Source organism: Scyliorhinus torazame, chromosome 29, assembly GCF_047496885.1.
Source record: "Scyliorhinus torazame isolate Kashiwa2021f chromosome 29, sScyTor2.1, whole genome shotgun sequence".
Lineage (NCBI taxonomy): Eukaryota > Metazoa > Chordata > Chondrichthyes > Carcharhiniformes > Scyliorhinidae > Scyliorhinus > Scyliorhinus torazame.
The window spans coordinates 9,995,086-10,015,542 of record NC_092735.1 but is presented as its reverse complement, the minus strand read 5'-3'; the positions used below and the strand labels follow the sequence as shown (position 1 = coordinate 10,015,542).

At 45.9% G+C, this 20,457-nt stretch overlaps 1 protein-coding gene across 3 annotated transcripts in view; it reads left to right on the top strand.

Annotated features, from left to right (window-relative positions):
• tom1 (target of myb1 membrane trafficking protein) overlaps nt 1–20,457 on the top strand; it is a 145,296-nt gene that overhangs the window by 25,124 nt on the left and 99,715 nt on the right. For all 3 annotated transcript variants that reach the window (XM_072492035.1, XM_072492037.1, XM_072492036.1), the window contains exon 2: nt 5,859–5,943. In XM_072492035.1, coding sequence (XP_072348136.1) covers nt 5,859–5,943 — 85 coding nt within the window. The remainder of the gene's footprint in view (nt 1–5,858; nt 5,944–20,457) is intronic.

Genomic DNA, 20,457 nt, shown 5'->3' with positions numbered 1-20,457 from the left:
CGAGATCTGACTGGTGGTGGTTTAACCTGAGGGTCACCACACCTGAGGCGAGGGGCAAGGTTGAGAAGGCCATGAATAACCTCAGCCGGTACGAGACTTGAACCCGCGCTGCTGGCCTCGTTCTGCATCACGAACCAGCTGTCTAGCCAACTGAGATAATGTAATGTGGGGAAGAAAACCTTCTTTACGTTATTTTTTCCATTTTAACAAATAACGCACCAAAACCACGAATGGTACAGCTCCGAGAAAATGTCTCCACATTCACAGATACGGAGGAGTCAGGAGAGCAGCAATATGGCTGGCCCAATACAATCATTAGGTTGTACTCAACATGGTGTCTCTACCCACTACCAGAGAACAAGAGAGAGAAAGACGAGGCCTTGAAAACATGATAAAACGGTGCACATCTCCTTGCTCGCAGCAACCAGGCGTGTGCCGCCACTCCTTTTTCCCCCTTCTCCCAACAATTCCAACAATTCTCAATCACAAGGAAAACAGGCCCTGCCTGGGCCTTCGGAGGAGATGAGCACATGTTCTCAAGATTCAAAGGAACAAAAGTGCTAAATAAAAACCCGATACAAATAGCTTTAATGGGGACCTTCCTCAATTCAAGTGGGAGTTTATCTAACCCTACCATCCACCCATCATTCTCTTTCCCCCCCCCCCCCCCATATGTGGCTCTACTCATCATCTCTGTAGATGGGGTAAGGGACATCTAAAATGCACTCCTCATGAATGCAAGGATTACAACAAAAAAAGGGCAAGACATCTGCACAAACCATATTTCTTCTCAATGTAGTTTTTGCCAAAGCAGGATAATGAGCAACCCTTGTCCTCGTGCTCATGTATCGCACAACCCTCAGGATCCCTTCAAAGTTTCCATGAAATGGGCGTCATGGTAGCACAGTGGTTAGCACTGTTGCTTCACAGCGCCTGGGGCCCTGGTTCGATTCCCGGCTTGGATCACTGTCTGTGCAGAGTTTGCACGTTCTCCCTGTGTCTGCGTGGGTTTCCTCCGGATGCTCCGATTTCCACCCACAAGTCCCGAAAGACGTGCTTGTCAGGTGAGTTGGACATTCTGAATTCACCTTCCGTGTATACGAACAGGCACCGGAGTGTGGCGACTAGGGGATTTTCACAGTAACTTTCATTGCAGTGTTAATGTAAGCCTACTTGTGACACTAATAAAGATTATTATTATTATTAATAAATGAAGTGTCTCCAGCTCCACTGCCCAGGCAGCAAGGAGGCTGGACCCCAGCCTGGAGGGATGACTCTATGCATCCATTCCCTCACAAAGAGCATCGAGGATAAGATAAGACCAGTGGTCGGGGCCTCCGACCGATCCCAGGCCTCAAAGAGCAGACACAGTGTGCTCCATCGAACCTGAAACGCCCGGCCTTCAAATTGAGATTGTGAAAGCATAGCAGCCAATTCTCAATCCATGGAACCTTGCTCCCCACTCCTCGCAAGAGACCGGGCTAACAACACTCCTTGTCTGGCCCCTACGCCCTGGGTTCATTAGGACCAATGGCATACTATGCAACTGAATCATAGAATTTACCGTGCAGAAGGAGGCCATTCGGCCCATCGAGTCTGCCCCGGCCCCACTTAAGCCCACACTTCCATCCTATCCCCGTTACCCACTAACCCCACCTAACCTTTTTGGACACCAAGGGCAATTTATCATGGCCAATCCACCTAACCTGCACATCTTTGGACTGTGGGAGGAAACCGGAGCACCCGGAGGAAACCCACGTAGACACGGGGAGAACGCGCAGACTCCGCACAGACAGTGACCCAAGCTGGGAATCTAACCTGGGACCCTGGAGCTGTGAAGCAACTGTGCTAACCACTGTGCTACCGTGCTGCCCAAGGCCCGAAGGTGAGTCCGCAGCAGGGAGATTGCTCTACCAAATTACAGGATTCTCTTCTGCGCTTCCACCATTTTCTCTAAAGTTATTTTGCAGTTCATCAAAGTGAGCACCAAAAACGTGCAACAAGGAGCCGAGACCATCATTCACAAAGGCAAATATAATCTTGATGCGGTCAAAACCGCCACTGCAAACTGGACCCCACCCACGCCCCCTCCCACTGCTTCAATCAGTCGAGGATTGTTTTGATTTAGCTTGGTTAATAGGCGGATCAGGGCGTTATGGGGAGAAGGCAGGAGAATGGGGATGAGAAACATATCGGCCATGCTTGAATGATGGAGCAGACTCGATGGGCCGAATGGCCTAATTCTGCTCCTGTGTCTTATGGCTCCTCATCACTCAATTATAGCCAGGATCGTCCAGGGACAGTGCAAGGCATATACCCCAAAAATAAGTCATTATGGGATGTGCATTAGGATAAAATAAAGGGTTAAAAGTCAAGTAGAGCCAGAGCACCTGAAAACGCAGCTGCTCCCACAGTCTCATCAAGTGACCCCTCTTCTTTACTCGATTTGACTGTGCTGGTTCATGGGAAATGCTGCAATTGGCAGTTTTGCAAAGATATTTGAGCAGGAACATTGAACTGTGGCTTCACTTCACAATCCAGTGTAATTTACGGCTGGATTGCAAATTGCCGCAAAAATAAATCCGTCACATCATACAGAAATATGTAATTGAAGTATAATTTATTTGCATTTTTATACAGGTGGTCTATAAGGCTTTAAACTTCTCAACTCCATCCTAATAGTACACTTAGTCTCCGACTCCGTTCACTATCCCAGAGGGAATGCCTTCCTCCTGCACAACACCTGGCCTCTTGAGCTGTGATGCCTAATCCCTACAGTGCAGAAGGAGGACATTTGGCCCACCGAGTCTGCACCGACCCTCTGAAAGGGCACCCTACCTAGGCCCACTTCCCCTGTAATCTCGTAACCCCACCTAACCTGCACGTCTTTTGAACTGTGGAGGAAACTGGAGCACCCGGAGGAAATGCCCGCAGACACTGGGAGAACGTGCAGACCCGGCACAGACAGTGACCCAAGCCGGGAATCGAACCTGGGACCCTGGAGCTGTGATGCAGCAGTGTTAATTTACTGTGCCGCCCTGTAACAGGAGGAGATGTTTGACAGAGTGGATCTCGGATACTTGGTCCTGTTGCACGTGGATTCATTGGATGTGACCTCTATATGCTGCACATGGGATCTGGTTAAGGTTACTTGTTCTCTTTCCTCTCCCCACCAACTCTCCCCTACCCTGCTTTGGGGTAAGAATAAACCAAGGGTGCCCCACATCTGATCAATTTCACACCATCTGTGTGGAGCCTTTCCTGCACCACTACCTCTGACGGGACACTGTTGGGACTGGCTCTGCATGAGGTCACGGAGATCGACCGTTTGATTTTTGCTGACCAATGACTTCTCAAGCCATTGATCCCCCTGTTGTCTTGGGGAGGATGTGCCAGTGCTAGCATGTATACTCTGCAACGATCAATTGGATGAGTGTCCTAAGCTCTTGGTTCAGTGGTTCCCTACTGGAGGAACTCTGGATCTTAGCCTGGAGCACCCTACACCACCTGTTCCTGGGAGTTTATCATGCGGAGGAAGCAGGGTGCCACCGACCGTGGTCGAGTGCCCATAACACACCCAACTGGCGGCTGCTATGCTGCGCTAGTGATTCATGGCCCTGAATCTCCTGAGTAGGGAGGGCAGTAAAACCTTCACACAGATTGTGGATTTCAGTCTGCGGACCTTGGAGGTAACTGAGTGAACATTTGCAACAGTTTTCCTCTATGTTACTGGGACATAGCTCCTGTTTGTATTTGTTGGGTTTTTTATTGCGTTTGTTAGAATTTCTATTCATTTGTTTGGAGCACGTGTATCTTTGTGTCTTAATGGTGCCTGAAAGGAGCATTTGTTTGATTGCCATAATGGACCATCAAAATCAGCCCAGTAGTTATATTTCATTTTAAAATTTAGGAACTGTCTCCCCTCTATCCTCTATCCCAGTGTATGTATACCATTGTTTTGACTTGTGGTATCTCCCTTTATTTGCAGGTACTCAATGGGAAATGAGGCCTCTATATTTTATATTCCCAATAAATTTTCCACCATACACCGTGGGCATAGTGTGAATTGTTAATGGCCTTCTCTCTCTGGTTCTCATCGAGAAGCAGGAGACAGAGTTGTTTATATGGAACAGATGTTATTTGTGCTGTACAGATTTACCCCGACTTGGTTGTTATTTTGTTCCCCCACCACCGTCTCTGTCGTTTATTTCTCGCCTCCCCCATCTCTGTCGCTCTTTTCTTCCTACCCCATCTCTTTTAACAAAATAAATAAATTTAGAGTACCCAATTATTTTTTTCCAATTGAGGGGCAATTTAGCGTGGCTAATTCACCTAACCAGCATAGCTTTGGATTGTGGGAGTGAAACCCACGAAGATACGGGAAGAATGTGCAAACTCCACACGGACCGTGACCCAGGGCCCGGATTTGAACCCCAGTCCTCAGCGCCGTAGGCAGCAGTGCTAACCACTGTGCCGCGTGCCTGCCCCCCAACCCGTCTCTCTTGCATGTTCTTTTTCTCACCCCGTCTCGCTCACGTGCTCTTTTTAAAATCTTTATTGTCACAAGTAGGCTTACATTAACACTGCATTGAAATTACTGTGAAAATCCCCTAGTCGCCACACTCCGGCGCCTGTTCGGGTACACTGGGAGAATTCAGAATGTCCAATTCACCTAACGACATATCTTTCGGGACCCGTGGGAGGAAACCGGAGCACACGGAGGAAACCCACGCAGACATGGGGAGAACATGCAGACTCCACACAGACAGTGAGCCAAGCCGGGAATCGAACTTGGGTCTCTGGCGCTGTGAAGCTACAGTGCTAACCACTGCTACTGTGCTGCCCTCTTTGTCTCATCGTCCCTGTCTCTCTCGTGCACTCTTTAGAAATGGAGTGCAAAAATCAAGGCTAATGGTCTGGTGCAGTACTGAGGGAGTGCTGCACTGTTGAAGTGCTGTCTTCTGGGCCGGACATGAAACTAAGGCCCCGCCTCCTTTTGTGCAGAAATTAAAGATCTCCTGAAACTATTTCAAAGAAGCGCACTGCCTGATATCCTGCCAAATAATTATCCCACAATTAACATCACTAAAACAGATTATCTGATTTATCATCAGTTTGCTATTTGTGGGAGCTTGCTGTGCATGTTTCCTCCCCTACAGCAGTGACTACACAACAAAAAGTTCTTCTAGGCTATAAAACTCTTTTGAGATGACTTATGGCTGTGAAAGGTTCTATACAAATGCATATCTTGGGGGCTGGTTTAGCACAGGGCTAAGTCGCTGGCTTTGAAGGCAGACCAGCAGCCCGGTTCAATTCCCTTGCCAGCCTCCCCGAACAGGTGCCGGAATGTGGCGACCAGGGGCTTTTCACAGTAACTTCATTTGAAGCCTACTTGTGACAATAAGCGATTTTCATTTTCATTTCATTTCATCTGAGTCTGTTTTTCTCAGCCAACATCACTTTTTCAAAATAAAAGATTTCCAGCATTTTCTCATTGAACAGCGACTAAGCTTCAAAAGTGCTCAGTTGGCTGTAAGGCACTTTGGGACTTCCTGAGAATGTGGAAGTTACTATATAAATGCAAAGTTTACTTCTATACGAGCAGCAACCTCGACCTGTGTTCCTGTTGGGTCTGTTGTCCTGTATAAGATGTCTAATCTATAGGGGGGAGAGAGGAAATGAAGTTAAATAATCCCAGGAAGGAGCACTAGGGATGTTATAAATGGCCGCAAAGCCCTGGGTTAAGGAAGGGGAAAGCAGCTTGGGTTCCTGATACAGATGACTTTTGTGCGTTTTGCCTCCGTATTGCTTTAATCGCTTCAAGATACTTCCTAACGTGATTCACTTTTTTTTAATAGAACATGCAACAGATGGCTCTTTGCAAGCAGAGGACTGGGGCCTCAACATGGAAATATGTGATATCATCAATGAGACGGAGGAGGGGTGAGTGATATAATGACATTGCTGTAAGCAGTGTTAAGACTGCAGCTGTGTGTTTCACCTATTATGAAGGGGATTCATAAAATATTCCTGGCACATAATGATTCAGATGTGAAATATGATGCCAGGATCTCTTGCGGCAATAGTAATCGCACTTTTAACACAGAACAACATCCCACTAGGTAGAGAGAATCCCAGAGTTTAATAGTAGGAGGACTGTTCTTGATTTATCATAATGACCTGGAGTTGGATGTACAGGGCACAGTTTCAAAATTTCCAGATGACCCAATGCTTGGAAGCATTGTGACCTGTGAGGAGGGTAGTCATGGGCTTCAAGAGGACATAAACAAGCTGTTGGAATGGGCAGGACAGACATGTGCAGATGAAATTTAATGCAGAGGTGACATTTTGGTAGGAAGGAAGAAGAGAGGTAAATCAAACAACTGGTGCAATTCAAAAGGGAGTCCAGAAACCGATGGATCTGAGGGTTTGTGTGCACAAATAGATGAAGATGATGGGGAAAGTTGTGGTTAAAAAGGCATATTGGATCTTTGGTTTTATAATTTGTTTTACTCGCTCATGGGATGTGGGTGATGCTAGCTAGACCAGCATTAATTGCACATCCCTTGAGAAGATGGTGATGAACTACCTTTTTGAGCCACAGCAGTCCATGTGGTGTAGGTGCTGTTAGTGGATGAAGGATTTGGATCCAGCGACCGTGACGGGATGATGATATATTTCCAAGTCAGGATGATGAGTGATTTGGAGGGAAACATTATGGTGGTGGGGTTCCCAGTATCTGCTGTCCTTGTCCTAGATGGTAGAGGTTGTGGGTTTGGGAGGTGCTGCCTAAGGAACCTTGGTGAGTTGCTGCAGTGCACTGTGTAGATGGTACACACGGCTGCCACTGTGCGTTGGTGGTGGAGGGATTGAATGTTTGTGGAAGGGGGAGCAATCAAGCGGGGCTGCTTTGTCCTGGATGGTGTTGAGCTTCTTGAGTGTTGTTGGAGCTGTGCTCATCCAGGCAAGTGGAGAGTATTCCATCACACTCCTGACTTGTGCCTTGTCGATGGTGGCCCGGCTTTGTGGAGTGAGGAGGTGAGTTATTTGCATATGGGTTCCTAGCTACTGATCTTCTGTTGTAGCTGCAATATTTATGTGGCTCACCACCACCTTTTTCAGGGCAACAAATGCCTGCCTAGCCAGCGATGTCCACATTTCAAACGTCACCTCTCTACCTTCTCTTGGGAGAAAAGAGCCCAAGCTTGTTCAGTACTTCTTGATTATTATAACTTCTCCATTCTGATATTGCTCGGGTAATTTCTTTTTTGAACCAAACCAAAATATTTATCCTTGTGGTCTCACCAAAGTTCTATATACGAGGTGAACATGACATCTCTTCTTTATGACTTCTGTTCTTCAAAGAAATTAACCCTACTATTGCATTTTTAAAATGGATTTGTTAACCTTCATTGACTTTTAAAGGATTTATGAATCCGTTCCCTTTCCCCAGTTGACTCATTTTCCAGGAAGTCTCCTTGTTCCTCCTACCAAAATTCATCGTCTCACATTTAACGCTTACACACCCGTTCTCCATTCTGCATGCTTGTTGAGGCTTTTTTGTTGCAGGCTCCCTCCACATTAACTAATACTCGCCAATTTCTCAACTGCAGTTTTTATAATGTACTCTGACACCTGAACCCAAGTTATTTCTGTGAATAGCGACTAGCAGTGGTCCCACCATCAGTCTCTGTGTAAAACCACTTCCCACCTTTCGCCTGTCTGAGTAACTACCTTTTAACCCCTACTCTCGGTCTTCGATTTTGTAGCCAGCTCGCTATTCGTTTTGCTTACTTGCCCCCGAATATACCTTATCCAGTGCGTTACCCTTGTCTACCTTTTGTATTACTTCAAGAATTCAATAAGATTGGTCAAGTTTGACCTTGCATTTTAAAATCTGTGCTAACTTTATATTTTTGATTCTTTTATGCTTTGCTATTATATCTTTGATTCAACTTATTAAAATATTTTCTGTCACTGCATTAAGATTCTGCAGTTTCCTGGATATGTGCAATCCATCTGGACCAGTGGTTTTATCCTTTCTGAGTGTAACTTCTCCATTTCTATCTTAACTGTCTTGATTTTTTTCTTTGGTCTTTTCTAATGTCCACCTGGTTGTACCGAGGCAAATTAATTAATATTTCTGGGATTTTTGCCACGGCTACCTGTGATTTTATTGTGTGTACCTCAGCAACCCTACCCCATCCTTTATTTTTCTTTTGTTCACATGTTTTGAGAATATTATTTTGACAGTTGATAATTTGGAAGGCAAAGAGAAACTATTCTGACTTATTTCCTAAACCTAATTCTCTTCCGTTATATACGTAATTGGTGTTTGTTTCTTTCCTTTACCTCCGTTTTTTTTTTTCATTATTGGCTTTTTTGTTTTTGGTCAAATATTTCCCCGCGCACTGTATTTTGAAATATCTCTTAACTTCTTTGTATGTGGGGCTTGCTGGCAGGGCCAGTATTTATTGCTCATCGCTGATTGCCCTTGAGCTGAGTGGCTTGCTAGGCCATTTCAGAGGGCCAACCACGTTGCTATGGATCTGGAGTAAATTGTAGGCCAGTCCCGATAAGATTGGCAGATTTCCTTCCTTCAAGGGCATTAGTGAACCAGATTTTTCCGACGATCGACAATGGTTTCCTGGTTATTGTTGGGCTTTTAATTCCAGATTTTCAAATTTGACCATCTGCCATGGTGGGATTCGAACTCGGATTCCCAGAGCATTATCCTGGGTCTCTGGATTATTGGTCTTGTGAAAATACCGGTGCGCCACCACCACCCGAAGAACAGAACGGCAATTCTCTATCTGTTTGTAAATTTGTTTCCGGTTTATCTTCCCCAGTTCCACCTTTCTCCTTGAAAGATACTTTTTTCAATCAATTCTTTTGATCCTGGTTTCACTGTCTTTCTCGTTATGCTCCCGATGCTTACTTTCTGGTTTATTTCCCACATCTAGATTCCATAGTGATTCCTCTCTTAGGCTGTTTGTGTATTGACTAAGAATGAAGTCATGTGTACAATAATAATGTCATTCCTTTTTCCCTTTTCACTACTTTTTTCTAATCTATTTAGGGTGGTTGAAATCACCCAGTTATTATTCTATGTCTTTTATCATTTCATCGACTGTAGTGCAGTGTGATTGATCCCTTATAATTTATTTCCATTTGGATGAATTCCATTTGTATCTTAATGTTAATTGTTGTCCTTTTTTCCACTGCCATCATGTTATCACTAATTAATACAGCTACTCGTATGTCAGCCACGCCACAGTATGTCGCACTCTTGCATTTTCTGTTTTCGTTGCTTCTATTCCTCTCATGTATTCTTCCTCTGAAACACATCTACACCATTCACTTCCATGTTATTTATTCATTAGATTTTTGTGTTGCTGACAATCATTTATTTAGTAGCTTGTAAATTATTTCTAGAACTAAGAGTTACTCGTGGTCTACATTATGTTCCGTCGTCAAAGTTAGCCTAGTAAGTTACTCTGATTAAATAGCTAAAACAAGTAATAAAATTGATCAGATTTAAATTATGCACTTGGCTTAAACCACGCCTACCTCCACATTGACTGTGCTGCCACTATTTCAGATTTCATCTTGACTTTGTTTTACTACCTGCTCTGTTTAAATGATGGGCTCTCGTTCTGTGCCTAATACTGTATCTATTAATGAAATCGAGGCAAATTATGCATCCGTTGGCAAACCAACCTTCAATCCATCTCCATCCCTTTTAGAATTCCTACAGTGTAGAAGGAGGCCAGGCAGACCATCGAATCTGCAAATACCCTCTGAAAGAGCACCCTACCCAGGCCCTCTTCCCCGCCCTATTCCCGTAACCCCACACATCTTTGGACACTTAAGGGGCAAGTTAGCATGACCAATCCATCTAACCTCTTCTTTGGACTGTCGGAGGAAACCCACGCAGACACGGGGAGAAAGCGCAAACTCCACAGACAATGACCCAAGGCTGGAATCGAACCCGGGTCTCTTGCGCTGAGGCAGCAGTGCTAACCACTGCGCCACCGTGCTGCTGTTGCTAACTTTTGGTTGGCTCTTAAATCGTAATTTGCTCTGTTTGTTTAACCTTTGCTCTCGAGTCGCCAGGTATCTTTATGATACCGCCACGAAGTTCAAGTAATGATCAATAACTCAATACACCAATTAGTAAGATTCAAATCAAAACACATTTATTATACACGGTAAATCACTACTCATGCATAAACTCTACTTACTAGACTATTCCTATCACTAAAAGGCCTATACTTAGCTTCGGAATTGGCCCACCAGGTCAGGGGAACAAATGGCCTTTCGTTCAGGTCCTGAGTCTGCAGGATTCAAAAGCTGGTATGGACTGGTAGCTAGGAGCGCCTATCTTGTAGCGAGCGTTGACTTGAGACTTATTTGCTTGGCGGCAGCTGAGACAGGTCACTCTCAAGGGTTGATTCAAGTTGCTGAGTGACCCTGTCAAGAAGGACAAATTGAACTTGGGGGGCTCTACTTTATAGCCCCCAGGGGCTTCCCACCCTTCGGGGTGGACCCCGTACCTGGTTCCAAATGATTGGACTGCGTTCCGATCATTTCGATCGATTTCTCCAATACTGGAGTTGTTCCCTGATCGCTGGGTGGTACCTAAATGTCCGTTGGCCTTCCTTTGTCTTGGTTAGCACAGGGCTAAATCGCTGGCTTTGAAAGCAGACCAAGGCAGGCCAGCAGCACGGTTCAATTCCCGTACGAGCCTCCCCGAACAGGCGCTGGAATGTGGCGACTAGGGGCATTTCACAGTAATTTCATTTGAAGCCTACTTGTGACAAGCAATTTTCATTTCATTTCCTGCTGGCGCCGAGGAGTCTGGCTTGGCTTTATTCACCTTAACTGTTGCGATTGTGCCTTGGAATCGCTCATTACTATGCAGATGGCTGCTGGCTTCAGTGCTGTTTGGTTTTTGCAAGTTTCCATACACATAATTTCTGCACTTGCCCAATTTTGCCTGTGTTGGCTGAATTTCCCTTCAGTCTTTGCGGTTCTCCATTTTAAGTCTGGAAGTGGCCAACCCAGGTGGCTACACTGCCCCCTAATTTTCTAATTTGTTTTTGTCTTTCAATAGTTGCTGTGGTAGGTCCATCAATTCGGGTTGACTAACTAAGCCCAGAACCGGCATTAAATCGGAACTTTCCTGGCCCGTGTGGCTCATTGGCGCGTTGTCGGTTTTCAGTTAAGCAATGATTTTTTTTTTCTTCAGCTAGGTGTTTAGCCAGCTGAGGAACCCGTCGCCATGGTAAGAGTTCCCAAGCTCTAAGCCATTGAGAAACCTCCATGTTGTATCAGAATGTGCCGCACTTGGTCAGAAAATCTGAGTGCACATTAAGGGCGTGGACCCAAAGTGGATGGTGTAGTGCTGGAGCTCAGCTAAACATTTGCGACTTTGCCAGTGCAAATCGGCAGTAGGCTCCCCACGGCTTGATTATCATGAGGACGTCAATTTACAGGATTTTCTGGATCCAAGTAGGAAGAACCCCATTCCTCAATGAGAATTCTACTTTCCAGTCTCCAGTAATATACTAATCCAAACAGCAGCGTTATTTAAGACCTGCCTGCTTTAGGTATTTCATTACTGCTTTAATCTAGTCGTGAACGTCAATTTTCTTTTTCCCCACTCTGGGCACTTTAACTCCCTTTACCTCGATCTATCTACTGAAACATTTGAAGAAGCTGAGATTTACTTAACTATAAGCCAGGCGCGGCAATGTTATTTTCCCCTTGTTTGTCTTTATTGCAATTCCCTTTGGACCACTGTGTTTTGCAACCATTTTACAGGAACCGTGCACCTTTGCATTGCAGCTGCGTCATGCGAACAAAAACTAGTTTGTTCAATGTTTAACAGTTTGCCCATCCATTTTGTTCATTCTCAATCAGCATTCAGGATGATTTGGTAGGTGTTGAACAGGAAACTAATCCATTCAGTGACATAATAATAATCTTTATGAGTGTCACAAATGGCGGCACGGTAGCACAGAGCTTCACAACGCCAAGGACCCCGGTTCGATTCCCGGCTTGGGTCGCTGTCTGTGCGGAGTCTGCATGTTCTCCCCGTGTCTGCATGGGTTCCCTCCAGGTGCTCCGGATTCCTCCCACAAGTCCCGAAAGATGTGCTGTTGGGTGAATTGGACATTTTGCATTCTCCCTCCATGTACCCGAACAGGCGCCGGAGTGTGGTGACCAGGGGATTTTCACAGTAACTTCATTGCAGTGTTAATGTAAGCCTACTTGTGACACTAGTAAAGATTATTATTATTATTAAGTAGGCTTACATGAACACCGCAATGACATTACTGTGAAATTCCCCTCGTCGCCACATTCCGGCACCTGTTCGGGTACATGGGGCGAGAATTCAGAACATCTAATTCACCTAACAAGCGGCTCTTTCAGGACTTGTGGGAGAAACCGGAGCACCTGGAGGAAACCCACGCAGACAAGGGGAGAGCGTGCAGACTCTGCACAGACAGTGACCCAAGCCAGGGATCGAACCCGGGGTCCCTGGCGTCGTGAAACAACAGTGCCAACCACTTGTGCAACCATGCCGCCCGGTAAACCTTCATTGTCATAGTTGTACAGGAATCCCCTTGCACATAAACCGAGGGGCTGATGACCGTTGAGCATTATCTTGGAGTCGCTGAAGAATTAAAGATGAATGTCTAGGAACTGCTGCGAGCAGGAGGTTTGTTCTGGAACATGCTGGGGCAGGTTCAAGACAGTATAGCAGGTTTAAGTCTCAAGTTAATGTTCATCAGAATATGCTGACAAACTAATATTGCAGAAGAAATACTGACATTTGGGCATGTAAGCATTTGTCTGATAAATAGCGAGGGAGAGAGAGAGGGAGAATATTGCAAAGTCACGTTAATGGATGACCACATTGAGAAGCATTAATACCCATTTGTTTGAGACCGGAGGGGCTAGCCTACAGGAGGCTCAAAGAGCACTGCACATATTCCTGAGGAATTTCAAAACTCAGTAAAGGAAAACCATAAGCGGTTGTCTTTATATAGCGCCTTTCATGACCTTGAAATGTCCCAAAATGCTTTACTGCCTACAAATACATACTTTGAAATGTAAAGTAGAAAGTACAGCAGCCTATTTGTAGAGAGCAAGGCCTCCCCAACGGCCATGTGTGATAATGACCAGATAAATCTTTTTCAGTAATGTTGATTGAGGGCTAAATCTTGGCCAGGGCACTGGAAAGATCTCCCTTGCTCTTCTTTGAAATAGTTCCATGGGATTTTTTGAAATCGACCCAATGCACTAAAGAGAGCCTCTATTTAATATTGTTAGGAACTAGAGATAGACTAGAATATAATCCCTACAGTGCAGAAAGAGGCTATTCGGCCCATCGAGTCTCCACTGACTCTCCAAACGAGCACCTATGCCCAATCCCCCCCGCCCTATCCCTGTAACCCCATCTAACCATTGGACACTAAGGGACAATTTTAGCTTGGCCAATCCACCTAACCTGCACCTCTTTGGAATGTGGGAGAAAACTGGAGCACCCGGAGGAAACCCAAGTAGACGTGGGGAGAGCGTGCAGACTCCACGCAGTCACCCAAGGCTGGAATTGAACCCGGGTCCCTGGCGCTGTGAAGCAGCAGTGCCACCGTGCAGTTTTAAGTAAGTTGTATCTGTGTGTGTGTTAGGAAGAAGACATAGTTTTAAGTTTAATTTATATTCTTCACGGTGGCGCAGTGGTTAGTGTTGCTGCCTCACGGCGCCGAGGTCCCACGTTCGATCCCAGCTCGGGGTCACTGTCGGTGTGGAGTTTGCACGTTCTCCCCATATCTGCATGGGTTTCACCCCCACAACCCAAAGATGTGCAGGGTAGGTGGATTGGCCACGCTAAACTGCCCCTTTAATTGGAGAAAATGAATTGGGTACTCTAAATTTGTATTTAAAAAAAATTTATGTTCTTTATTTGTGGGTTTGAAAGGGTGAAACCTGGGTCTAGGTTCATTTTAGAGTAGAGACATTTCAGAGTGGAGCTATTTGTATAACCTGCATTTTAATGAGGTTTTATGACCATTTTAAGCAGTTTACAAAAGTTTAGAAAGAAACTGTGCTGTTAGCAACAGGGATCCAGAGAGGGGAACCCATAGAGCCACGGAAAAACAGAGAAATAGTGGAGAATGCCAGATAAGGCCGGACATGATAAGGGACCGAGAGCAAGTCCCAAGCAGAGGAGGAACGATCCAAAAATCAGCGAGGGATAGGAAAACGTCCCACGGTGACAGCCAAGTCCAGGAACAAGCACAAGAACCTGGAACGTATCCTGTTCAGTGAAACTAAGAGTGAGGAGCAGAAGACGGTTCCCTTGTGTCTAAGGCGGGAGTGCAGTGAGACCAGTTGGTGCTCAGTGTGACAAACGTCTGGGTAAGTTTGTTAAGATATCCATTGGAGATGTTTTGGATGGCATGGGCCACTTGGCTTCAGAATGTGGTGTGCCTGACCAAAGATTGCCTGTTGGTTTACTGTGAACATTGGAGTACAAGATGGATTTTGTAACTTGTGTTATCTTTACAAATCTGTATATATCTGTAAAGGTATTGTTGTGGGTGATGGTGTGCTGTAATATTTGGATTTTGACTTATTGTCACGTGTACCGAGATACAGTGACAAGTATTGTTCCACGTACAGTCCAGGCAGATCGTTCCATACATGAAAAAACATAAGACGTAAATACATAGACACAGGCATCAGGTGAGCATACGGAGTGCAGTACTACTCAGTGGAGAAGATGTGTGGAGAGATCAGTTCAGTCCATAAGAGGGTCATTCAGGAGTCTGGTAACAGCGGGGAAGAAGCTGTTTTTGAACCTGTTGGTGCGTGTCCTCAGACTTTTGTATCTCCTGCCCATTGGAAGAGCGAATAATCCAGGTGGGAGGGATCTTTGATTATGCTGCCCGCTTTCCCAAGGCAGCAGGAGGTGCAGAAAGAGTCCATGGATGGGAGGCGAGTTTGTGTGTTGGACTGGGCTGTGTTCACGATACTCTGTAGTTTCTTACGGTCTTGGGCCGAGCAGTTTCCCTACCAGGCTGTGATGCAGCCAGATAGGATGCTTTCTATGGTGCATTTATAAAAATTGGTAAGAGGCAATGTGGACATGCTGAATTTCCTTAGTTTCCAGAGGAAGTATAGGTGCTGTTGTGATTTTTTTTTTTTTTTTTTTTTTAGAAATATTTTTATTCAAATTTTTACATATTTTCAACAAACCTTCAACAAACCCCCCCTTACAGAAAAAAGAAAAACAAAGAACACATAAATAAACCTCTTAGAACTACATCACGAATTCCCCCAATATACAAACCCCCCATTAAGCAATAATAAACACCGTAGAAAACACAAAGTACATCCCCCCCCCCCCCACCCCGGGTTGCCGTTGCTGCTGACCACCTCCTAACGCCCCGCTAGAAAGTCGAGGAACCATAAGACATAGGAGCGGAAGTAAGGCCATTCGGCCCATCGAGTCCACTCCACCATTCAATCCTGGCTGATTTCAACTCCATTTGCCCGCTCTCTCTCCATAGCCCTTAATTCCTCGAGAAATCAAGAATTTATCAACTTCTGTCTTAAAGACACTCAACGTCCCGGCCTCCACCGCCCTCTGTGGCAATGAATTCCACAGACCCACCACTCTGGCTGAAGAAATTTCTCCTCATCTCTGTTCTAAAGTGACTCCCTTTTATTCTAAGGCTGTGCCCCCAGGTTCTAGTCTCCCCTGCTAATGGAAATAACCTCCCTACGTCCACCCTATCTAAGCCATTCACTATCTTGTAAGTTTCTATTAGATCTCTCCCCAACCTCCTAAACTCCAATGAATATAATCCCAGGATCCTCAGACGTTCATCGTATGTTAGGCCTACCATTCCTGGGATCATCCGTGTGAATCTCCGCTGGACCCTCTCCAGTGCCAGTATGTCCTTCCTGAGGTGTGGGGCCCAAAATTGCTCACAGTATTCTAAATGGGGCCTAACTAATGCTTTATAAAGCTTCAGAAGTACATCCCTGCTTTTATATTCCAAGCCTCTTGAGATAAATGACAACATTGCATTTGCTTTCTTAATTACGGACTCAACCTGCAAGTTTATCTTTAGAGAATCCTGGACTAGGGCTCCCAAGTCCCTTTGCACTTCAGCATTATGAATTTTGTCACCGTTTAGGAAATAGTCCATGCCTCTATTATTTTTTCCAAAGTACAAGACCTCGCACTTGCCCATGTTGAATTTCATCAGCCATTTCTTGGACCACTCTCCTAAACTGTTTAAATCTTTCTGCAGCCTCTCCACCTCCTCAATACTACCTGCCCCTCCACCTATCTTTGTATCATCGGCAAACTTAGCCAGAATGCCCCCAGTCCCGTCATCTAGATCGTTAATATATAAAGAGAACAGCTGTGGTCCCAACACTGAACCCTGCGGGACACCACTCGTCACCGGTTGCCATTCTGAAAAAGAACCTTTTATCCCAACTCTCTGCCTTCTGCCTGACAGCCAATCGGTATGTTAGTACCTTGCCTCGAATACCATGGGCCCTTATTTTACTCCGCAGTCTCCCGTGAGGCACCTTATCAAAGGCCTTTTGGAAGTCAAGATAGATAACATCCATTGGCTCTCCTTGATCTAACCTATTTGTTATCTCTTCAGGCACGACCTCCCCTTACTAAATCCATGCTGACTTGTCCTAATCCGACCCTGCGCTTCCAAGAATTTAGAAATCTCATCCTTAACAATGGATTCTAGAATTTTGCCAACAACCGAGGTTAGGCTAATTGGCCTATAATTTTCCATCTTTTTCTTTGTTCCCTTCTTGAACAGGGGGGTTACAATAGTGATTTTCCAATCCTCTGGGACTTTCCCTGACTCCAGTGACTTTTGAAAGATCATAACTAACGCCGCCCCTATTTCTTCAGCTATCTCCTTTAGAACTCTAGGATGTAGCCCATCTGGGCCCGGAGATTTATCAATTTTTAGACCTCTTAGTTTCTCTAGCACTTTCTCCTTTGTGATGGCTACCATATTCAACTCTGCCCCCTGACTCTCCTGAATTGTTGGGATATTACTCATGTCTTCTACTGTGAAGGCTGACGCAAAGTATTTATTAGTTCCTCAGCTATTTCCTTGTCTCCCATCACTAGATTACCAGCGTCATTTTGGAGCGGCCCAATGTCTACTTTTGCCTCCCGTTTGTTTTTAATGTATTTAAAGAAACTTTCACTATCATTCCTAATGTTACTGGCTAGCCTACCTTCATATTTGATCCTCTCTTTCCTTATTTCTCTCTTTGTTATCCTCTGTTTGTTTTTGTAGCCTTCCCAATCTTCTGACTTCCCACTACTCTTTGCCACATTATAGGCTTTCTCTTTTGCTTTGATGCATTCCCTAACTTCCTTTGTCAGCCATGGCTGCCTAATCCCCCTCTGATAACCTTTCTTTTCTTTGGGATGAACCTCTGTACTGTGTCCTCAATTACTCCCAGAAACTCCTGCCATTGCTGTTCTACTGTCTTTCCCACTAGGCTCTGCTCCCAGTCGATTTTCGTCAGTTCCTCCCTCATGCCCCTGTAGTTACCTTTATTTAACTGTAACACCTTTATATCTGATTCTACCTTCTTTCTTTCAAATTGCAGATTGAATTCTACCATATTATGATCACTGCCTCCTAAGTGCTCCCTTACTTTAAGATCTTTAATCAAGTCTGGCTCATTACATAACACTAAGTCCAGAATGGCCTGTTCCCTCGTGGGCTCCATCACAAGCTGTTCCAAAAAGCCCTCCTGTAAACATTCAATGAATTCCCTTTCCTTGGGTCCACTGGCAGGATTATTTACCCAGTCCACCTGCATATTGAAGTCCCCCATGATCACTGTGACCTTGCCTTTCTGACATGCACTTTCTATTTCGTGGTGCATTTTGTGCCCCTTGTCCTGACCATTGTTAGGAGGCCTGTACATAACTCCCATTATGGTTTTTTGCCTTTGTGGTTCCTCAACTCTACCCACATAGACTCCACATCATCTGACCCTTTTAGTGCTATTGATTTAATTTCATTCCTAATTAACAAGGCAACCCCGCCCCCTCTGCCCACCTCTCTGTCTTTTCGATAGGTTGTGAATCCCTGGATGTTTAAATGCCAGTCCTGAACCCCCTGCAACCACGTCTCTGTGATGCCTACCACATCATACCTGCCAGTCACAATCTGGGCCACAAGCTCATCTACCTTGTTCCGTACACTGCGCCCATTTAAATATAGCACCTTTAATTCTCTATTGACCGTCCATTTTTGTTTTCTTAGTGTGGTGGACCTTGGTTTACTGAGCCTTTCCACACACTGTCATATTTTGTGGGATTGGGACTATCGTAACCTCTCCTGAGTTTTGTCTTTTCGTGCTTTTTTGTATTCCTAAGCAGCTACGCTTCCCACTGATTACTTCACCTCTTGGTTCCCTGACTCCCCCCCCCCCCCCCCTCCCCAATCTCTAGTTTAAAGTCCTATTGACCACCCTATTTACTCTTTTCGCCAGAACACTGATCCCAGCTCGGTTCAGGTGGAGACCATCCCAACGGTATAGGTCCCCCCCGTCCCAAAACTGATGCCAGTGTCCCATGAAAAGGAACCCCTCTTTCCCACACCACTCTTTCAGCCACGTGTTAACTTCCCTTATTCTTGCCTCCCTATGCCAATTTGCACGTGGCTCGGGCAGTAATCCGGAGATTATGACCCTTGAGGACCTGTTTTTTAATTTGAATCCTAGCTCTTTATAATCTCTAAACAGGTCCTCTTTCCTAGACTTGCCTATGGTGTTGGTACCGACATGGACCACAACAACTGGATCCTCCCCCTCCCTCTCCAGTATCCTTTCAAGCCGGTCAGAGATGTCCCGCACCCTAGCACCGGGCAGGCAACATACCATGCGGTATGTTGTGGCCTCTCACATTCCGTTGCAGAACCGCCTTAGCCCGATTGTACCCGGCCCTCTTCTCGGCCACCTCCGCGCTCCAGTCCTGGTATATACGGACCTCTGCATTCTCCCACCTGCTGCTCCGCTCCTTTTTTGCCCATCTTAGGACACACTCCCTGTCCACGAAGCGGTGGAACGCACCAGCACCGCCCGCGGTGGCTCGTTAGACTTGGGCCTCCTCGCCAGGACTTGGTGGGCCCCATCCAGCTCCAGGGGCCTCGGGAAGGCACCCGCGCCCATCAACGTGTTCAGCATCGTGACCACATATGCTCCAGCATCCGACCCCTCCACTCCTTCCGGGAGACCCAGAATCCGCAGATTCTTCCTCCTCGACCGATTCGCCATGACCTCGAACTTCTCCTGCCATTTCTTATGCTGCACCTCCACCTTCACTGCCAGGCCCAATATCTCGTCCTCATTCTCCGAGGCCTTCTGCCGCACCTCCTGGATCGCCGCCCCTTGGGCCTTCTGGGTCTCGACCAGCTTGTCGATCGAAGCCTTCATTGGCTCCAGCAGCTCTCCTTTCAATTCCGTGAAGTAGCGCTTGAGAAACTCCTGCTGCTCTTGCGCCCACTGCACCCACGCTGCCTAGTCTCCACCTGCCGCCATCTTGGCTTTCCTCCCTCGCACTTTTCGCTGCACCAGAATTACTTTTTTCACCGCTCCACTCCTGGTCCAATCCATACAGTGCCGGGGAAATCGTACTGTCACCTTGCCACACTGGGAACTGTCAAACAAATGCCGCTGGGGCCCCTCAAAAGAGCCCAAAAGTCAATTTCTGGCGGGAGCTGCCGAACGTGCAACTTAGCTCCGCATAGCCGCAACCAGAAGTGCTGTTGTGTTTTATTGGTCATAGTGTTGATGTGGATGGGCCAGGACAGATTGTTGATGTGCACACCTAGGAATGTGAAGCTGTCAGCCATCTCCACCTCGGCACCATTGATGCAGACATGGGTATGGACGATACTTTGCTTTCTGAAGTCAATTACCTGCTCTTTAGTTTTGCTAACGCTTGAGGGGGAGATTGTTGTTTTTACACCACGCCACTAGGTTCTCTTATCTCCCTCCTGTACTCTGACTCATCATTGTTTGAGATCCAACCCACTATGGTCGTGGCATCAGCAAACCTGTAGATGGAATTGAAGCCAAACCTTGCCACACAATCGTGTAAGTGTATAGGGAATATCGTAGGGAGCGAAGTACGCAGCCTTGAAGGTCCCGGTATTGAGGACTATTGTGGAGGAGGAGGTGTTGTTGTTTTTCTTTACTGATTGTGGTCCATGGATCAGAAAATCGAGGATCCAATTGCAGGGGGAGTATAGTTGATCTTTTCTTGTTCAATAAATGTCTTATTCTTTGGTTTAAAAGTTCATCAGCAGATTCCTGTGACTCTGTTCAGTAGCCACTCCACGTTTCGAAACAAAAATTGAAAGTTCGGACTTG